At 36.4% G+C, this 17,131-nt stretch overlaps 2 protein-coding genes across 4 annotated transcripts in view; both read left to right on the forward strand.

Moving 5' to 3' along the window:
* Positions 1-17,131, forward strand: part of LOC148947131 (G patch domain-containing protein 1 homolog) — a 57,293-nt gene that overhangs the window by 7,357 nt on the left and 32,805 nt on the right. For all 3 annotated transcript variants that reach the window (XM_089096896.1, XM_089096898.1, XM_089096897.1), the window contains exon 2: positions 14,678-14,806. In XM_089096896.1, coding sequence (XP_088953022.1) covers positions 14,752-14,806 — 55 coding nt within the window. In that variant the 5' untranslated portion in view covers positions 14,678-14,751. The remainder of the gene's footprint in view (positions 1-14,677; positions 14,807-17,131) is intronic.
* LOC148947132 (uncharacterized) lies at positions 11,775-12,422 on the forward strand. The gene has a single exon (XM_089096516.1). The coding sequence runs from the start codon at positions 11,775-11,777 to the stop codon at positions 12,420-12,422; it is 648 nt and encodes a 215-aa protein (XP_088952642.1).

The raw sequence follows: 17,131 nt of genomic DNA on the forward strand, positions 1-17,131 counted from the left end.
ATCAATGTTCAGCTTTGTTAAAAGTAAAGCAAGATCTTTTTTTGCTTGAATGAGCATATCATCTGGGATGTAGATTTTTGCCAATTCTGCAATAATTTTTGTTTTCTGTAGTTGATGTATGTTCATGGCCAGAACTGCATTACAGTTTAGAATGAATAAGCATATATTTGGGGATTGCATTTTTGGTAGTGCATCCTGTTTGTTGGTTAAGGGATTGATTCCTGGTAGTGTTTCTGGTTTGTTTCGTCTTGGGAGGGAGGGCCAGGCTGGCCTCATCTCAACGGAAAAGGAGGTTTGTTGGCTTGGTGGTTCCTTCTGATCGGTATTTGAGCTAGGGGGCTTAGAAGATGGTGTTTTATATGGGGTGCTTGAGTCAGTGGGGGCATTTGACTTGGGGGTTTTGGTTGGTTTTATTACAGGCTTTATTTGGTATTTTTGGGCAGCATTTGCTTCCATTGCTGCAAAGGGGTATGGGATGGCCTTCTCTGTTGATATTTGGAGTGTTAGAGCTCTTTTCTTGTATGCAGGGCATAATGATTTATTTGTAGATTCATGTGGGCCTTCGTAATTGATGCATGTAGACTGAGTGTTGTTGCAAGTTGTCAGCTCTTTAGGATGGAAAGATTTACAATTACTACACTCTTGGAGAATTTCATTGCATTTGTTTGTTGTGTGTCCCAGTTTGAAACATTTCTGACACTGAATAGGCTTAGGTTTGAATTCTTTGTGTGGTTTGATTTGCCCAAATAGGATTAATTGTTCTGGGTTATCAGTTTTATCCTTTAGGTTGACAAAGAAGGATGTGTTAGTTTCTATGCCATTAGAGTTAGGTTTTCCAAGTTGGGTAACATCCTCAACTGGGATTGTGTTTCCAGCCCTATCTGAGAGGCCTTCTTTTAACTCCTGAGTAGGTATCTCTGGGGGAACATTATAAACTACTATTTTTGTTGGTGATTGTTTTGGGTTCCAATTAGATGCAATAATTGGGGTATTCAGAAGGGATTTAAGGTTAATTATTGTATCTGCTGATTTCTGATCTTCTACAGCTATTAGCAGAGATCCATCACAGTTAATGTTAAGAGAGAACATTGATTTTAGCAATTTAAAAATTGCATCTCTTATTGCAGTGATCATTTTTATTTCAAAGGGGGTAGTGGGAGTAATTTTAAGGTAAATTCCTAAGTTTTTGGAGGGAGAATCTTGGGCAGGGAGAGGGGAAATGCTTTTAATTGGGGAGATTTTTTTTCCTTTTTTTTAGAACTTCTAGAGAGGACCTCTTGAAACCCATTATCATCGTTTATGGTTACATTAACCCCTACACTTATCATTGTCCTATTCTCCGAATTGGAGCTATCATTAGAACTTTGAGATAGGGTGCTTCACCAGCCAGGATGGGTATCTTTCACTATGACACTTTCACTGGAATTTGATTTGGGATCTGGGGGGACTTTTTTTTTGGATGACTTCTAATCATTGCCTATTGGAAAAATCTTTAAAACACAAAAATAAAACTAAAAACAAGAAGGAAGAATAGATAATATCAAACTGTCTGCACTATATTATGGGGAGGATAAACACCACAGTATAACCCTGAGGATGACATGAGCAGAATTGGTTTGGTACAACTGCTGATTAGAAGAGATAATAATCACAAGAAAATATATTTTGATTTTCTTATAAGGTTGCTGTTGTGTTGTGTTATTGGCTGAAGTATATCCCTGTCTGATACTGACATTCCTTTTGTTTCTTCTGCAACAACTTGCTTACCTGCTGTTTTTCTTTGTCATTCCTTAGTGCTGTATCCAATAAACAATCCTTTGGTTCCTGCTTACTCTAGTCCTTCATCCTCTCAGATTCCTACCTCACAAGCATCAATAGAAAAAGTTCCAAATCTGCCAGTAGCAGAATTTGACAGAATTCCAAAAGCTGCCTACACTTTGGAAGCACAACTTGTGTTTTGACAGCTTTTCTTTGAACAAAAAGTATTTTAAGTATTTTTATATGTAAAAATGGTGTTTTCAGATAAAATCTGCCAACAAATTCGATTACTGCCAAGTAGCATTGCTACTTTGGTACCCCACTCTTTGCATGGCAGTTCAGAAGGAATAAGGCTCCTTAGCTCCAATGTTGATAGCCTCCCTAATAAGCTTTCTGAACTTTCCTTTTGTATGATATCACAAGAAGTGGATGTTACAGCAATTACAGAAATTTTGCCAAGAAACTCCTTGTCAATCTTATCTCCTGATGAAATCAAAATCAAAGGTTACAACTCTTTTCTAATCTAAATTGTCCACTTTGCCACAGAGGAGTGTGCTTATGCATAAGAGATGGACTAAAGGCTATTCTCACTGAATTTAATTCTCTAACTACTGACAGAATTTAGTCTGTGTAGATAAAAATACACAAAAAAAAATCTCAATTGTAATGGGAGTTGTTTATAGAAGCCCCAGTGCTCCCTGTGTTTTGGACTCTGAATCTGATTTGGCTGCCATGTTATCTCATGTGATGTCTAATTTTGCCAGCTATGATCTTGTCCTTCTGGGGGACTTTAACCTTCCTGAAATCCAAGGATTGATGGATCTGTTTTTTGTAATAGAGATTCTCCTTTTTTGTCTGCCCTCTCTGATAATTCCCTCTGTCAAAAAATATCACAACCAACTTGTTTCAGGGAAAGTCAAGTCTCCAACACTCTTGATCTGGTTATTCTCAGTAACAATGAGCTTCTTATTAAGAATGTAATAACCACACCTGTTGGTAATAGCAACCATGTAGTAATTATTTCAGGGTTATGGCTGCCTACCAAGCAACCTTCTTCTAAGCAACAGAATATGTAAACTACAAACTAGTCTCTGAAAAAACTTGCCAAAGCCTACTGGAAAAAAGCTTATTACTGATGATATTCCTGAGAGTTAATCAAATGTAAAAACAGAAATTTTGCATGTTGAAAAGTTTTGCACCAGAATCTTTCAGGCAAAAAGTTTACATTTTTTAACTGTCAAAGTAAGCAAGGTCAATCAACAGAAAACATAGCATGGAATTGCTATAGAAAAAATATGACCACAAAAAATTATCAAGTGTTCAAATCTTTTTGCAATCAAACAACATACCAAATAAAGGAGTTCAAGAGAAAAAACTGGCTGAGGAAGTTAAGGATAACCCTAAATCTTTTTGGCAGTATGCCACTAAAGAATGTAGCAGCAGATGCCATAGGCATAGGCAGCATATTGTCTAGGGGGGGGCAGTTGATAGTATGATGGAGGGCCTTTTACCAACTGCTTTTTCAGCCATATCTAATGTAAATTGGAAGGTCTGGGGGGGCAGCTGCCCCTCCTGCCCCCTCCCTACGCCCATGGCAGATGCACAGTCCCAGATATCCTGCACAATAGTCAATCAGTTGCTCATCCTGAGGTGAAAGTTCAAATTCTCAACCAATATTTCTCATCTGTTTTTTCCTCTAATTCCAGTATTGTTTATCACATAATATGGAACCAATCCTGATTACTAATAAATTGGTTCTAAAGAAACTTATATCCCTCAAACTGAATAAATGTGCAGGTCCAGACAGCATTCATCCACATATCCTATGTGAATGTTGTACAGTTTTGTGTCAACCTCTTTCTCCACTGTTCAAGTTATCATTAAATCTTTCTAGACTACCTCAGGATTGTAAAACTGCACATATCATTCCTATATTTAAAAAAGGTAGAAAAAACCTTGCTGAAAATTATAACTGCACATACCATTCCTATATTTATACAAGGTAGAAAAGACCTTGCTGAAAATTAACAACCCATTAGCATTCCTTCAGCAGTTGTTAAGGTTCTTGAAAGACTAACCAATTCTGCAGAAGTTAAACACCTTGAAGCAAATAATGTTTTACACCATTCACAACATGGCTTTTGTTCAGGAATCTCCTTGACACCAGTAGCATATCAAGGGGGAGGGGCCCGGCCCCTTCCCGAAATTTCTTTTCTTCTTTTTTTTAAGTGCCAATATAGTAAGTTCCGAAATATTCACGCTTTTAAGTTATTTGCAACACCCGTTCCTTTTTTCATTTCTTGTTAAATGGTTATCCATTTCTCCGGTAAGCTTATATCATTATTTTATCATCAAACGTGCAATTGCCTCCTGTAATCAAACAAGATGTCAAGAAATCTTTCTCACTATTTAAACCTTGGAGCTATAAACACTATAAACACTATATAGCTATAAACAGTGCTATAATTCCAGTGTAAGCTAAGCATTGAAACGGAAAGGTTGCATGAGAGGAAAGAAAGAAAATGAAGCGACACCAGCCCAGCATTAAGCATTTCTTAAAGCTTGCAAAAACCAGCAATGACGGTAAGGAGTTTACTACTATTCTGACAATAGTTTATATTTAGTGGGTTTTGAAGCACGCATGTGGCACTTGTAATTAAATGCAATTCCCAATTTAGATTGAAGACAAGCAAATCTAAATTTGGAAATCTTCTTGTAAGAATTTTTCTTAGCTATGATCAATTAAAGGAAACAGTAAAAATGATCATTATTTGGGTGGGATCAAACTTTTTTGAAAATTAATCTTTTTCTAGAGCCCAAAATGGGATTATAGTTCATTCATTTTATATTCTATTTCTTGTGTAACTATGAGCATGGTTAATGTTGGAATACCTTCATATTCCCGTATTTGCAGAAACAAAAAGTAGAATCCTGCAAAAACAGTAATTTTACCGTGTGAATTGATCATTTAGAGCTGTTCCAGAATTTTTAGCCGTGTCTCTAAAATTCAATACTTTTGAGGGGGGGGGGGTGGGGGGGGCAAACTTTGACCTACCAAACAAGTCACGTACGCAAATAATTTAATTACAAAAAGTTAATGGTTTTCAGTTTTTACAAGTTTTACAAGGAAAACGAGTTTTTGCGACCATTAGTAAAATCGGGAGAAAAAATGTTCCGTTTATGATTTAATTGCCAAAATTGATGTTTGTCCAGGAACAGTGTGATAAGTAATAAAATGAGTAATTTAATGATTCAAGGGCAATCTTTGAAGCCTTGGAACAGTCGGGTAGAGAGCATTTTCTTGGTACTTTACTGTTAAGCTCACACTACATGATGCTCCAACTGTGGGGCTAATAACTGACCGTCGCAGGTGTCCCTTCCTTCGTGCCTCCGGCTGAGCCTCCGTGCCTCCGGCACACCTGAAACAGCGTGTTACTGGAAGCAAAGGAACATAGTTTTATCTTTGGCTTATGGAAAGCGTACAGCACGTTTTTTACGACGGCAAACTTTCTCCTCTTGAGAGGTTATCTTTACTTGGTCTTGTTGTTTACTGCGTTCAACGTTGGAGATCCTGGGTCCTAAAAAGTGGACATTATGCTTTGAACAAGAATTTTATTATCACAAACCTTTACCATTGCCTAGAAATAAATATGCATTCCCTAGTGCTTCTCATTCGTCGATTCAAACGGCTTGGGCTCGAACGTCTTTTCAAACTCTCCAACATGAACAGCCAACCGTGCGAAGATTTTTTTAGGAAGATGCGGTCTCAAACCAGCACTTACAGTACTGTAATAAACTTTTTGTTCCTCCAACTTCTACATTGAATTCGTCGATATGAAAATATAATGGATTTTGAAGCTCAACATTCTAATGAACATTTGTCCTTGCCCAAGGCCAAGCGAGTTAGATCCATTGGTGTTGTGTTGGTCAGTTCCGATTTTTCTTTGCCTGGGGACGATGAAATCAAGCTCGAGCTAGGGCAAGCTTGTATTGAAAGCCAGCGAATAATGAAAGCCTTGATACCCGAAGACGTACCTTCTGCTTTTGGTCACCAAGTACCGAATGTTCGTCTTTCTGTACTTCACGACAGTGATTCAGACAATGTCTCAGAGGAAAAAAATTTGTCCGATAAGCAGGAAAAGGCTTCCGCGACTGACACTGAATCGGGCTCGGAAAGTAACGGCATCTTTGAAGATTTGTCAGTGATTGCTCACTGTGTGAAATACCAAGTTGAGAAAAATTGGGTTAGTGAGCCTGTGATGAACATGACAAATTCTAGGTTTTGTCTTGTCAAGACTTCTGACGGCTCCATAACACCAATAAAAAAATCCACGCTGTTGTGGCTTCTGAGGGAAAGCTCTGAGAAGCTGAGTAGTGACCGATTAAAACGGGCGATGGTCCAGGGCCGACAAGTAGGACTACGTGAGTCGCCACAAACCAATGCAGAGGTCGGTGTGAAATCGGACAATAAATATCTGAGAAACTAGTTATTTTTTTTAGTTAGTTGCTTTACTTAGCGCTTTTTACTAATAACTCGGTAGCAACAGTTTTTCTGACTGTTGCTTTACAGTTTTCTCTTCAAATACCCAAAGGCCTGGGTTTAATACCAAGAAAGTTGGATTCTAAGTACATTCGGGAAAAAGGGATCTGTGTTTCTTCCTGATTCTTTCGTGTCAAAGCAGCAGATCCCTTTTTTTAGTACAATTAAGAATCCGAGATCCAAGTGTACGTCTTGGCACAGCCACTAAACAGAAAAGCAGGTATGATAAAAGGGAAAGGGACATGTGAAGACGTGATAAAAGGCAACTTTTACCCCTGGCCAAGCCATATTGAATAGGGCTGCGAAGCGTGACGTCAATTCTTGGGCAGGAAATTCAAATAACGATGAAACGTGGATGCGTAGACACGTTTTTTTGGAACTTTGGCGAATTGCATGCAGTCAAACTTGAAGAGAAATCCCTGCTCTGGATCCTTGATTTTCTTTATTTGTGATCTCAATGTGTTCAGTTATTTGATGACTCTGGTAATCTTATTCTTTCTTACTCTACACATATTCTTAGTGGAGTTCCTCTGGAAAGTGTTTTGGGTCCTACACTATTTAATATGTTTATCAATGATCCTCCTTCTGTTATCAGCAGTAAATCAACTCTTTATGAAGGCAACCTGGAGCTTCTTGGACCAGCTTTGTCCTGTGAAGATCATGCCCTGCTACAAAATAATCTTCAACCGCTGGGTGAATGGGCTGAGGCCTGGCTTCTTGAATTCAATGTTGCCAAGTACCATATCATTCAATTTGGTAAACTGAATCCTTGCTGCTCTTATTTTCGCTTAGGCCACCCACTCTCCTCTGTCAATAGTGAGCAGGATCTTGGTGTCACTATTGACAATGAACTAAATTTCAGCACTCATGCTAAGAGGTCTGCTACTGGGGCTAGTTCAATCTTGGGACTGATTAAGTGTGCTATTTCCACTTGTTCCAGTAAAGTCATCAGTCTTCTATATAAGGGATTTGTGTGTTCTAAGCTTAAAATGTTGGAACAAACTATCTAATGAAACAGTTGCTGCTGAATCTATTGATGTTTTCAAACCAAGACTAGATACTGAGTGGTCCTCCAGAGAGTGTAAACTCAACTAGGATGCTACTGAACATGGAACAGTTCCTGGTCACTAATGATGCTAGCTGGGAAGAATTTGAGCATGGGTTTGATCAACTTGCACATGCGGTGTCTTGGACAGGTCTAGATTTTGTTTGTATTGGTGGTTTCAACCTTGATCTGCTTTCATTGAATGGAGTGAATTTGATTATTTTAATTTGATGGTCTCTCATGATGTTTTCCCCCTTGTGAATATTCCAACATGTGTTACAAGTCATTCAGCCCCTCTCATAGATAATATTTTTGTTGGTTCTAAGTATCTGGACTGTAGTTGTGCTGATGTTGTTCTATACCCTTGTTCAGACCATTTTCCAGTTGTTGCAACAGTACCTTGTGGCTGAATAAAAAGAAATGAATTAAAAAAAGTGAAGACTGGGCTGTTAAAAAAAAAGAATTTATTGAGGTTTGGTGAAGAGTTAAGCAGCATTGATTTTAGTGAAATTTTGGATATGAAAGATGATTCTTGTGGTGTATTTGATTGCATGATGGGGATTGTACCTACCCCTGTTTTCAAAATTATTTGAAAAAATTGTGCATAAAAGGCTTTATGATACCTTACAGAAACAGGGATGCTAACTGAAACCCAGTTTGGCTTTAAGAAAGGTAACTTAACATTGGACAGCATGTATTCTCTCTGTGATACTGTGAATAAATACTTTGAACATGGGGAAATTACTTTGACAATTTTTATTGATTTTAAAAACGTGTTTGATACAGGGGATTTTAAAATTTTACTCAGATGTCTACAATCCCTTGGAGTTTGTGGTAACTATCTGAAGTGGCTTAATAGTTTTTTGAGTAGTAGGTCTCTTCAACGTGTATTAAAATGATGTTTTTTTTTCTCTCCTTTTCAAGTGAAGTGTGGTGTAGCCCAGGGGTCTATCTTGGGATGACTTATGTACCTTGTGTATGTTGATTCAATGCGTTTCTACTTACCTAAGTGTTTTATTACAACTTTTCCGGATGATACTGCTTTAACTGTGTCTAGTTGATCCATTGGTGATTTGTTGTTGAAAGTAAATAGGGTTTTAAAGTCTTTTTTTTGTATTTACAAGTTTGAGCCTTTTGTCAGTGAATATTAAAAAACAAAACTAATTTTATAATATTTAGAAGAGCTGGTAAGCAGCCAAGTGTTGATGGAGAAATATTTTTTTATGGTAGGGCTTTGTCACAGGTGCATGAAGGGGATTATTTGGGTTTCCAGCTTGATAGTAATTTAATTTGTCTTGGAGGCCTCATAGTGATCTTGTTGCAGCTAAAGTTGCTAAACGACGGGGGATTTTACACCGATTAAACCATGTTTTACCATTTTCAGTTCTTCTATTACTATACCATACTATTGTTGTGCTTTATATTTCTTATGGGTGTGTTCTTTGGTCTAGTAGTTTTTATGCAAATTTTAAAAGAGTCCAGATTCTTCAAAATAAAACAGTCTTCTTGGTAATTATGTAGAAAATGTGAACCACCTTGTGTTTTAAGAAATTACGAATGCTTAATATTAGTCAGATTTGTGATTATCAAGCTACTGTTTTTGCTTATCAATGTAGGAATGATCTATGTCCTACGGTTTTTACTCATTTTTTTCTGTAAATTGTTTGCTCCACAGGTATGCAATTAGGGAGGTGGATAATTTTGTTGTTGAATACCATGACACCACATGTGCAGGTTTTGGAATTAGGTATTTTGCTCTGGCTATTTGGAATGATATCACAGCTAGTATTTGGGAGGATTAGCACTTTGGGTTGTTTAAAGTAAAGTTTAAGAAACATTTATTGGGAGAGGGTAGTTAATTTTGGTATTATTTGTTATTTGTGACAGTGTTTTTGAATCCTTTTTTTTAGTTTTTTGTAAATGATTTTTGTTATTGGTTGAGAATCAGAGGATTGCAGCAGCCCATCATCAGGCTTTTTGAGCCTCCCCCAAGCGGTTGTGTTTATATATAGTTTATTTTGTAACTATTAGTAAATAAAATAAATTTGTCTAATTTTGTCTTCTAGAATATTGTGGTCTACACCTGCAATTCCTTCACTTACTATATTTGAAACATCGTCTCTAAATTTACTGTGATCACGATTGTCATGCAACAGAATGTCTTTCCCCCAACCAATTATCAAATAGGACTTCATCACTTCTTTAACTGATGTTGTGCTTGTACGGTCATCTTTATGAATATGTATTGGTTTATCATTTCCCCTTGTAGATTTTTAAATATGTTGAATTGCAATCCAAGGGTCAGAACTAGCTTTATCCATACATAACTTTTTCCACTCATAATTTCTTAGCTCTTAATATTTCTAATTTATAATATCTTTTAGCTTTAATAACATGCTGTTTACTTGTATTTGTCTTAATTAGTTAAGAATATTACGTAAGAACATAATGCAACAGAAAAAACCTTGAAATCTTTGGCGAGGTTTTAGAAGCGAAAAAGTTTGTACCAAATTTGTGAAACACATTTGCCTTTCAAATCCCTTTTTTAGCAGCCTCAATTAGAAGTTTACCCAGAGTTTAATGAGCCTGCTGGCAATCTACCCTACCTGTAAATCCAATCTGTTTTCTGCCAAAATATGCTGAAGAATTCATTGATAGGAAAATGTGCTAAAAGAAATTGCTTACATTTCAAGAAATTGTAATTGGCTGATAAGATGCACATTCAGTCGGGGTGTTTCTTTATTTTAGGAATTAAATGAAAAAAAAGTTGTTTCTACTGCAAGTTAGGAACAATATAAAACTGAAGACATACATAAATTATTCCGCATATAGGGCGGGGGGGGGGGGGGCTGTACCCTCTTCAATACCCTTTTCTTCATGCTAAAGTTTCAAGAACTTTCAAAAAAGGTTCAAATTCTACTTATACAGCCCTTGGGTTTCAGGACTGGTTCTTAAAAAATTTGAGACAAAAACCAAACTTTAGCTTACAGAGCAGGGTTGAGGAGAGGGCAGCCCCCTTAATACATATAGTAAGGGGGTTCATCCTCAAAGAAATAATTCCTAGACCTTTTAACTGCACTGAATAAAATGACTATCTCAAAATTTGATTGAATGTGTTTGGGGAAATGGTGGGCATGGGAGGGGGGTTAGGTGCCCTCCAATATATCTTGACTATTACAAAGGGCACTAGCCCTTCAATTTCAAATTCCTTCAATTTCAAATTCCGTCAACTCCTTCGATACGAAGTGCCCTGGTCTAAGACAACCCCCCCCCCCTAAAAAAATACATTGTGCCAACATCGTTCTTTACTTAGGCAGCGCTATTTCACTACCTATGAAAAAATACTGCTAAAACATCTTGCTTTCTTGTAAAAATTTTCTTAATGCCATTCTAAGGTTGAATTATGTTAACTAGCGTGGAACTACCCTTCAAAAGACCTGAGTTTTCTGAGATACGTATACCGTCAGTAAAGTGTTCAAACATTAGCTTAACCATTTTCTCAAAGAGTTTACCTGTACATGATGTCAATGCAATTGGACAGCACTCAGATGGATCAGAGCGATTGCCTTTACTTTTATGTATTAATATCAAAATTATTCTCTATCTGATTTCCAACGTTTGAATAACAGTTTTTATCTAGGAGACTAAAATCCTTTGCATAATTCAAGTCTAGGAGAGTGTTACCCTCCCATTCGATTCTATCTTACCCTATAGCCTTCACTGTGTTCTTTAGGAAAAAATCCATAAAAAAATGCATATTTAGTAATTAATAATCAATAATTTTAGATACTGATAAACCATGGATCACAAGTGACCTCAAGGACCTAATTAAGACTCGCTGCCGCCTTCACACCAATGGCGATTCAGTTGTTCCAGCCAAGTTACAGAACAACATTATCAAACTGAACAGGCGAGCAAGGAAACAGTATGTGAAGGCAAAATTATGGCCTTTCTTACGACAGATTCACGCTAATGGAATTTGTCAGTAAAAAGACTTGCTGGTAAACGACACCTAGTGACTCAAGGACATTGAAAGAGGACGGTACGTTGCTATCGGCTATGGAAGTGAACTCCTTTTTTGTATGCATCTGTACCACCTCTCCGTCAATCACAAGTTCAGAAATCGAGTCTCTCATTCCTGAAACAGAGATTGATTATGTAGGTGAAATTTCTGAGTTTGCTATTTACAAGGAACTTTAGAAGCTGAAAAGGAATTTTGCATCCTACCCTGGCAATTTTCCTTTAAAGTTGTTACTTGAATTCGCTATTTTCCTTGCCAAGCCTCTCTCCTCTATTATTAACCAGTGTTTACAAGAGCAAGTGTTCCCTAGGGCTTCGAAGCGAGCGTACGTTCGCGTCATACTGAAAGTGAAGGGTCCCAAATCTTGTAACCAACTCTGACCTATCTCAATTACCCCGAACCTGTCTAAGATGGCAGAAACGTTTATATACCGCGAGCTGATGTCAACGATTTCTCATTCTCTTGACTCATGTCAGTATGGATGCTTGAAAGGAAGCAGTACAACTGTTTACTTAGTGACAATGTATGACCTTATTGTCGAGTGGCTTGATCGAGGAAGTACGATTGTCGATCTTCTCCTAGTGGATTACCGAAAAGCCTTTGACCTTATTCGCTATTTCATAGCTGTGATAAATTTACGTGCGATGGCTGAACGCAAGCATATTCTGCTTTTAGTGATCGATGTTTTGCCAGACCGTTTCCAGTGCGCCTACAGCCTTTTCCCTGGAGACACCAACTCCGAATGGGCTGAGCTTACGTGTTGTGCTCCACAAGGCACGAAACTTGCAGCGCTGTTGTTTTTAGTAGTTATAAACTTTGTCCTTTCTGAGTTTGAGGACAGGTTTAAGTATGCAGATAACTTGTCAGTTCTTCCGAAACATCTGATTGAAAACTCAGAGGCAGTTCCCCAATTCAGTAATACAATAATAAGCAACTTTAAAGACCAATGTACTATCAACAGCCTTCAAATCAACGAAGGAAAAACCAAAATCCTTTGCTTTAATCCTCTTAAGAGGGACTTTGTCATTCCTCCTCCACTGTATTCTAGTGTATCTTAGACTGTAATTCTTAGTGTCACATTTAGTGTTGACTTTTTGTTTAGTACTCATGTTGATACAATCACTAAAAAGGTGAATGGTGTGATGCGTGCCCTTATCTTATTACATAGTTTCGGTTTTTCTGTGTCCAAACTTAAGATGACTTATCTTACATACATCTGACCAATTCTCGAGCGTGCCAGCCCTGTATGGGCCCCTCAGGTCAACAACACAAGTTACCTAAGCAATCAACTTAAGTCACTGCAAAAAAAAGAACCTTTAAAGTTATTCTTTCAGACGCATATGTAAGTTATGAATCAGCATTATCTGTCCTGCAACTACTGTCCTGTCACAAACGTCGTTTGGGTTTGATCTGCAAATTTAGCCAATTTCTTCTTAGCAGTGAAAAATATAGAGATACTCTACCACCAGCTATGAAGAATAAAATAAACATGAGGGCAGCTATTAAAGTGAAACTGGAATTGCCTACTCTAAGAACAAACTGTTTTGCCAATTCGTTCGTTCCTTTTTACATGTCAGTGTTTAATAAGTTATAGTCTCGTGTTTTTTCTTTTTTCTTGTTTTCGTTGTAAGTACTAGCGTCATTTAGTTGGAATTTTTATTATAAACTATGATTGCTTGTATAAATAAAACTATTCTATTCTATATAAATGGGGATAGAGTAAAACCCCAGTTAGCTCATAATACCAAACTGAAGCAACTGCTATCCTTTCCTCCTACCTTAACTGCTGCAGTATAGTTCTCATAGAACTAATATACAAAGGACTAATCACTACAATTCACTTATGGGGTGTACCATACAAGGATATGACTTTAAGGATTATGTTCACAATGTAATTTTTAGGATATTATTTTTCTGCTTTCCTACGATTTTTGTATATCAAAGAAAAAAGACAATTTTGATATCATTCCATAAATGACATTCAATTCTATCCATCTGCCGAATTATATTTTTGAAATTTGGTGTAGAAGGTTTCTTAGATTAAAAATGCACTGGAAATTGATTAAAAATCGTTGAAAAAAGGGCCGTTTCCCTATTTTTTAAGTAAGTTTAGAATGTTCCCAAAGAAAAATTGTAAGTAATATCATAATTCTGGCTCGGTGAATGGATAGATCTGCAACTAATGAATCCAATGATAAAAGCATTTTGTTCTTTTTGTGCAAGTTACATCTGCAAGATTGTCGTAAAACTGCGTTTTTCAGAGTGGACATAAACCTTAACTAAAGCTTACATCATTAGAAATCCCTAACAATTCGATGAGTCGTATTTGGGAAACAACCTTTAATAAAATTTTGATGGGTTTCGTAAAGAAACTAAAACGTAACGTAAACTTGAAACGTAAAGAGTGTGGGACAGCCAGATCTCAGTTGGAAACTAATTCCAAGCGCGCTTCACAATCAAGGTAAGAACTACTGCATCATCCCTGTTATGAATTGACTTACGTACTCGCATCTCAGCTGACGAAACCATATAGGCCTAACATGTCTTAAGTTTCAGCCCTGGTGTGAGATGCCTATTCCCTTCAAGCACATTTGCTTTAAGTCGAAAATCCTTGAGTTGGTTAATGTAATACTGAATTCTTGCCGTCCTATCTAAAGTGACAAAATGTTTTTAAAGTACCGATTGAAATACTAAAAAACAGGTTAATTTCCTAGTTTTTCCTATGTTGCTTTAAGCGTGTGGCACCAGAATTGCCTAGTGTATTAACTCGCAATCAAAACCTTTTTTTGTAGTCAGGTCAATAAAGATGTAAAAAAACTCTTTCTTTATAAGTTTTTGTACTGATATTTCATTTCATTTCTATAATAAAGTTTTACTGGGTTAAAGTATTTGACTGTATTAAATCCTTAGTTGAATCTGTTGTTTAGGATTGGCTCCAAAGCTCCTTTTAGTGTCTTTGTGCAGCATTTCCTATTAAAAATTAAAATTATTTTGGCTTTCTGGAGGGGGAGCTCTTATTTATCAATGTAATTACGAGAATGCAGCTTGTTAAGTAGTTGTTGAGGAGAGAAACAGGAAATACCACTTTTGAAGGCAAATCTAGCTTTGTTTGTCTGCCAAAAATCAAATTACTTTAATTTCTCATGAAAACGTTTCAGTTAGAGCTGCTTTGGTCGAAAAGGTGTTTTTAATAAAAGCCAGATAACAATTGGATATATTTTTTTCCTGATTCATCCATGGTACGGAGGACTGTAAGTGGTCTTTAAAAAATCCGAGAATAAGGCTCTGATGTCACGTTTCTTATTCTTTTAAGGTTAATTTTCAAGTTCTGGTTTGAGGCAACTGCATTTTAAAGAAAAGAAGATTACTATTTAAGAGCTCGTTTAAATGGAAGACTTCTTTGAAGGAGCTAGGTATGGTAAAGAGATATATGGACCAGACGGTAAGTTTTATTAGCTATTTATTTAAATAATTTTATAATAATATCTTTGCTATTTTTTTGTGAAGTTCATCTTTCTTTCAGTACATCTGTTTTGTTTGCTTCTAAAAATTCTCTAGCCTCTTCAACAGGGGGATCTTGAACTACTCAGAACAGCACTTTCATTTACAAGATGCCGTCTACTATTTGCATTGTCATTTGGATTCTGAATAGTGTCTCTCATAAGGTCTTTATAGATTTGTATTTCAGTAGCCCACATTCTTTTCGATAGAGAGGTTAAGTTTCTTTTTCAATTCCTGTAAATTTGTTCTGTAAGCATAATTTTACTATTAAGATTAATCAAAATAATAGCTGCCATTCTTGAGTTAGCCCTTACTACACGTATTTTTAACTTTGTTTACTGTGGACCAAGGTCCTCTGCTTTATTAAATTGCAGCTATCACTACAACCATGCTATTTTCTAAGATTTTGAATACTGGGTCCGTAACCAAATCTTGAGTTCTGTTTTTTTCTTAAGTTTTGGTAATAAACTGTATTAGCTCTTGGGAAACACGATTCTCCCTGTGCTTTTTTTCGTCAAACAAGCTGTGGAGAGTTGAAAATGGATTGACTAATTATTTTATCATCCTTAGGGGAACGAAACACCGTATAATATGTACATCGGCAAGCGCATAATCCCAATATTTTGATCTTTAACAATAATCAATCCCATTTGTTAATTTAGGCAATAGAGGTGGCAAAAGAAAATGACATTGTCAAGAACTACATAGAATTTCACACAAACTACATTACTTGGCAAGACTGTCTGGTTTCCGTTCAACCTTCACTATAACAAAAGGATTTTGAACCGGAATTCACCATTAACAACGACATATTCACTGATGTTGATTAGGCAAACTATAGAATCTGAAGCTAGAACTGGCAATGGAACAGCCCAACCATCCTTGGACTTGTGCAGAATTTGGTTACATTATCTATACAATCGAGACTCCATGGAAATTCTCACCTGGAAGTTATGACCCCTAAAACTCCCATACTTGGGAAACAATATACCCTTCCACTGCTGTGTTTCCAATTGAAGTTATATTATTCCTGAAAACTTGCCCATGAAAAATCTAAATGTAAAATTCAAAAATTAAGCAAAATCAGAATGCGTCAAGGATGGAAAAATCTGCCAGAAAATAAGTTTGGCAGAAAACGGAAATATGCCGCCATTACTTTATCTGATGTATTTTGAGAAGAACAAAACAGCGTTAGTAGTGAAGAAGAAAGTGCTGGCAGTAAAACTAGAAAAGGTACCCGTCAATGTATCAGAAAACTAAGGGGCATCTTAGTGAAGAAATAGAGACACAGAGTGGGGACTTTATCCTTGTCATGGATGCTGAAAAATGAGGAAAGACATTTTACAATGTAAGAATAGTTACCAATGTTGATGGGAATTAGGTTGAAGTGTAGTTGCTGGAAAAGGTTTGCTTCTCCTCAGATTTTTTTTTTATAAAAAAAAACCTTTGCACCAGTTTGAAAAGTAACAAATCGCTAAGAAGCTGCCAAAGCCAGAACCATCTGGCTAACTGAACATCAAATCCGACACTTCATTTTCTAAATTGACATGTCTGTATGCAATGTGTTCTAAATATTCACACATGAACATTTTTGTTTCTTATTGCAATTTTGTAAAATGTGACAAGCTCTGCACAACTTGCCGCATTTGGTTTTAGCTAATGAATAAAGAATATGTTATTTAAAAAGAGAAGGAAAATCTAGCGTCCCTTGTCCTAAACTAGCTTTATGTGTTATGACATTTGAGGGCTTCCTCAAATGAGTTAAATTGCTGTTTTGGTTGAGTTCAAAATAACTTAAAAAGCCAGATTTTTGGGCCTTAAGTGCCTTGCATTTTTTCCCCTTTTTGTTTATCTTTTTACTTTGTCATCGTACAGATGTTTTATTCTTCAGGTTCTCAAATGTACTATATTATTATTATATTATACCTAGTTGGAATTCAGGTTGCTGAAATGATGCTCAGAACACTTATCTTTCTCTCTTCAAGAACTTAAAATTCTTTTTTGAAATTATATGAAGGAGAGCAGGAAACTATTACTAATAGAAACTCAAGTTAGTCATAGGAAAAGAGAAAAGAAAAAACATAATCGATTCTATCTATTCTTAATTAACAAAAATTCCAAAGTTGGCATTTTTCAAATCTTACTTCTTTCCTGCAAAAATAAATAAAAATATTGGGACTCGGTGATAAAAAACCATTAATACATGTTTTACAGAAAATTTAATCATAATAGAGCAGGTAATAATGTTGTTCTCAGTCTGCAAAGA

The sequence above is a fragment of the Artemia sp. Qi Xiang Cuo genome, chromosome 11 (assembly GCF_049724085.1).
Source record: "Artemia sp. Qi Xiang Cuo chromosome 11, ASM4972408v1, whole genome shotgun sequence".
NCBI lineage: Eukaryota > Metazoa > Arthropoda > Branchiopoda > Anostraca > Artemiidae > Artemia > Artemia sp. Qi Xiang Cuo.

Excerpts from the sequence above, each read along its gene's own strand:
- LOC148947132 (XM_089096516.1), top strand. The coding sequence starts at position 11,775 with ATGGCAGAAACGTTTATATACCGCGAGCTGATGTCAACGATTTCTCAT.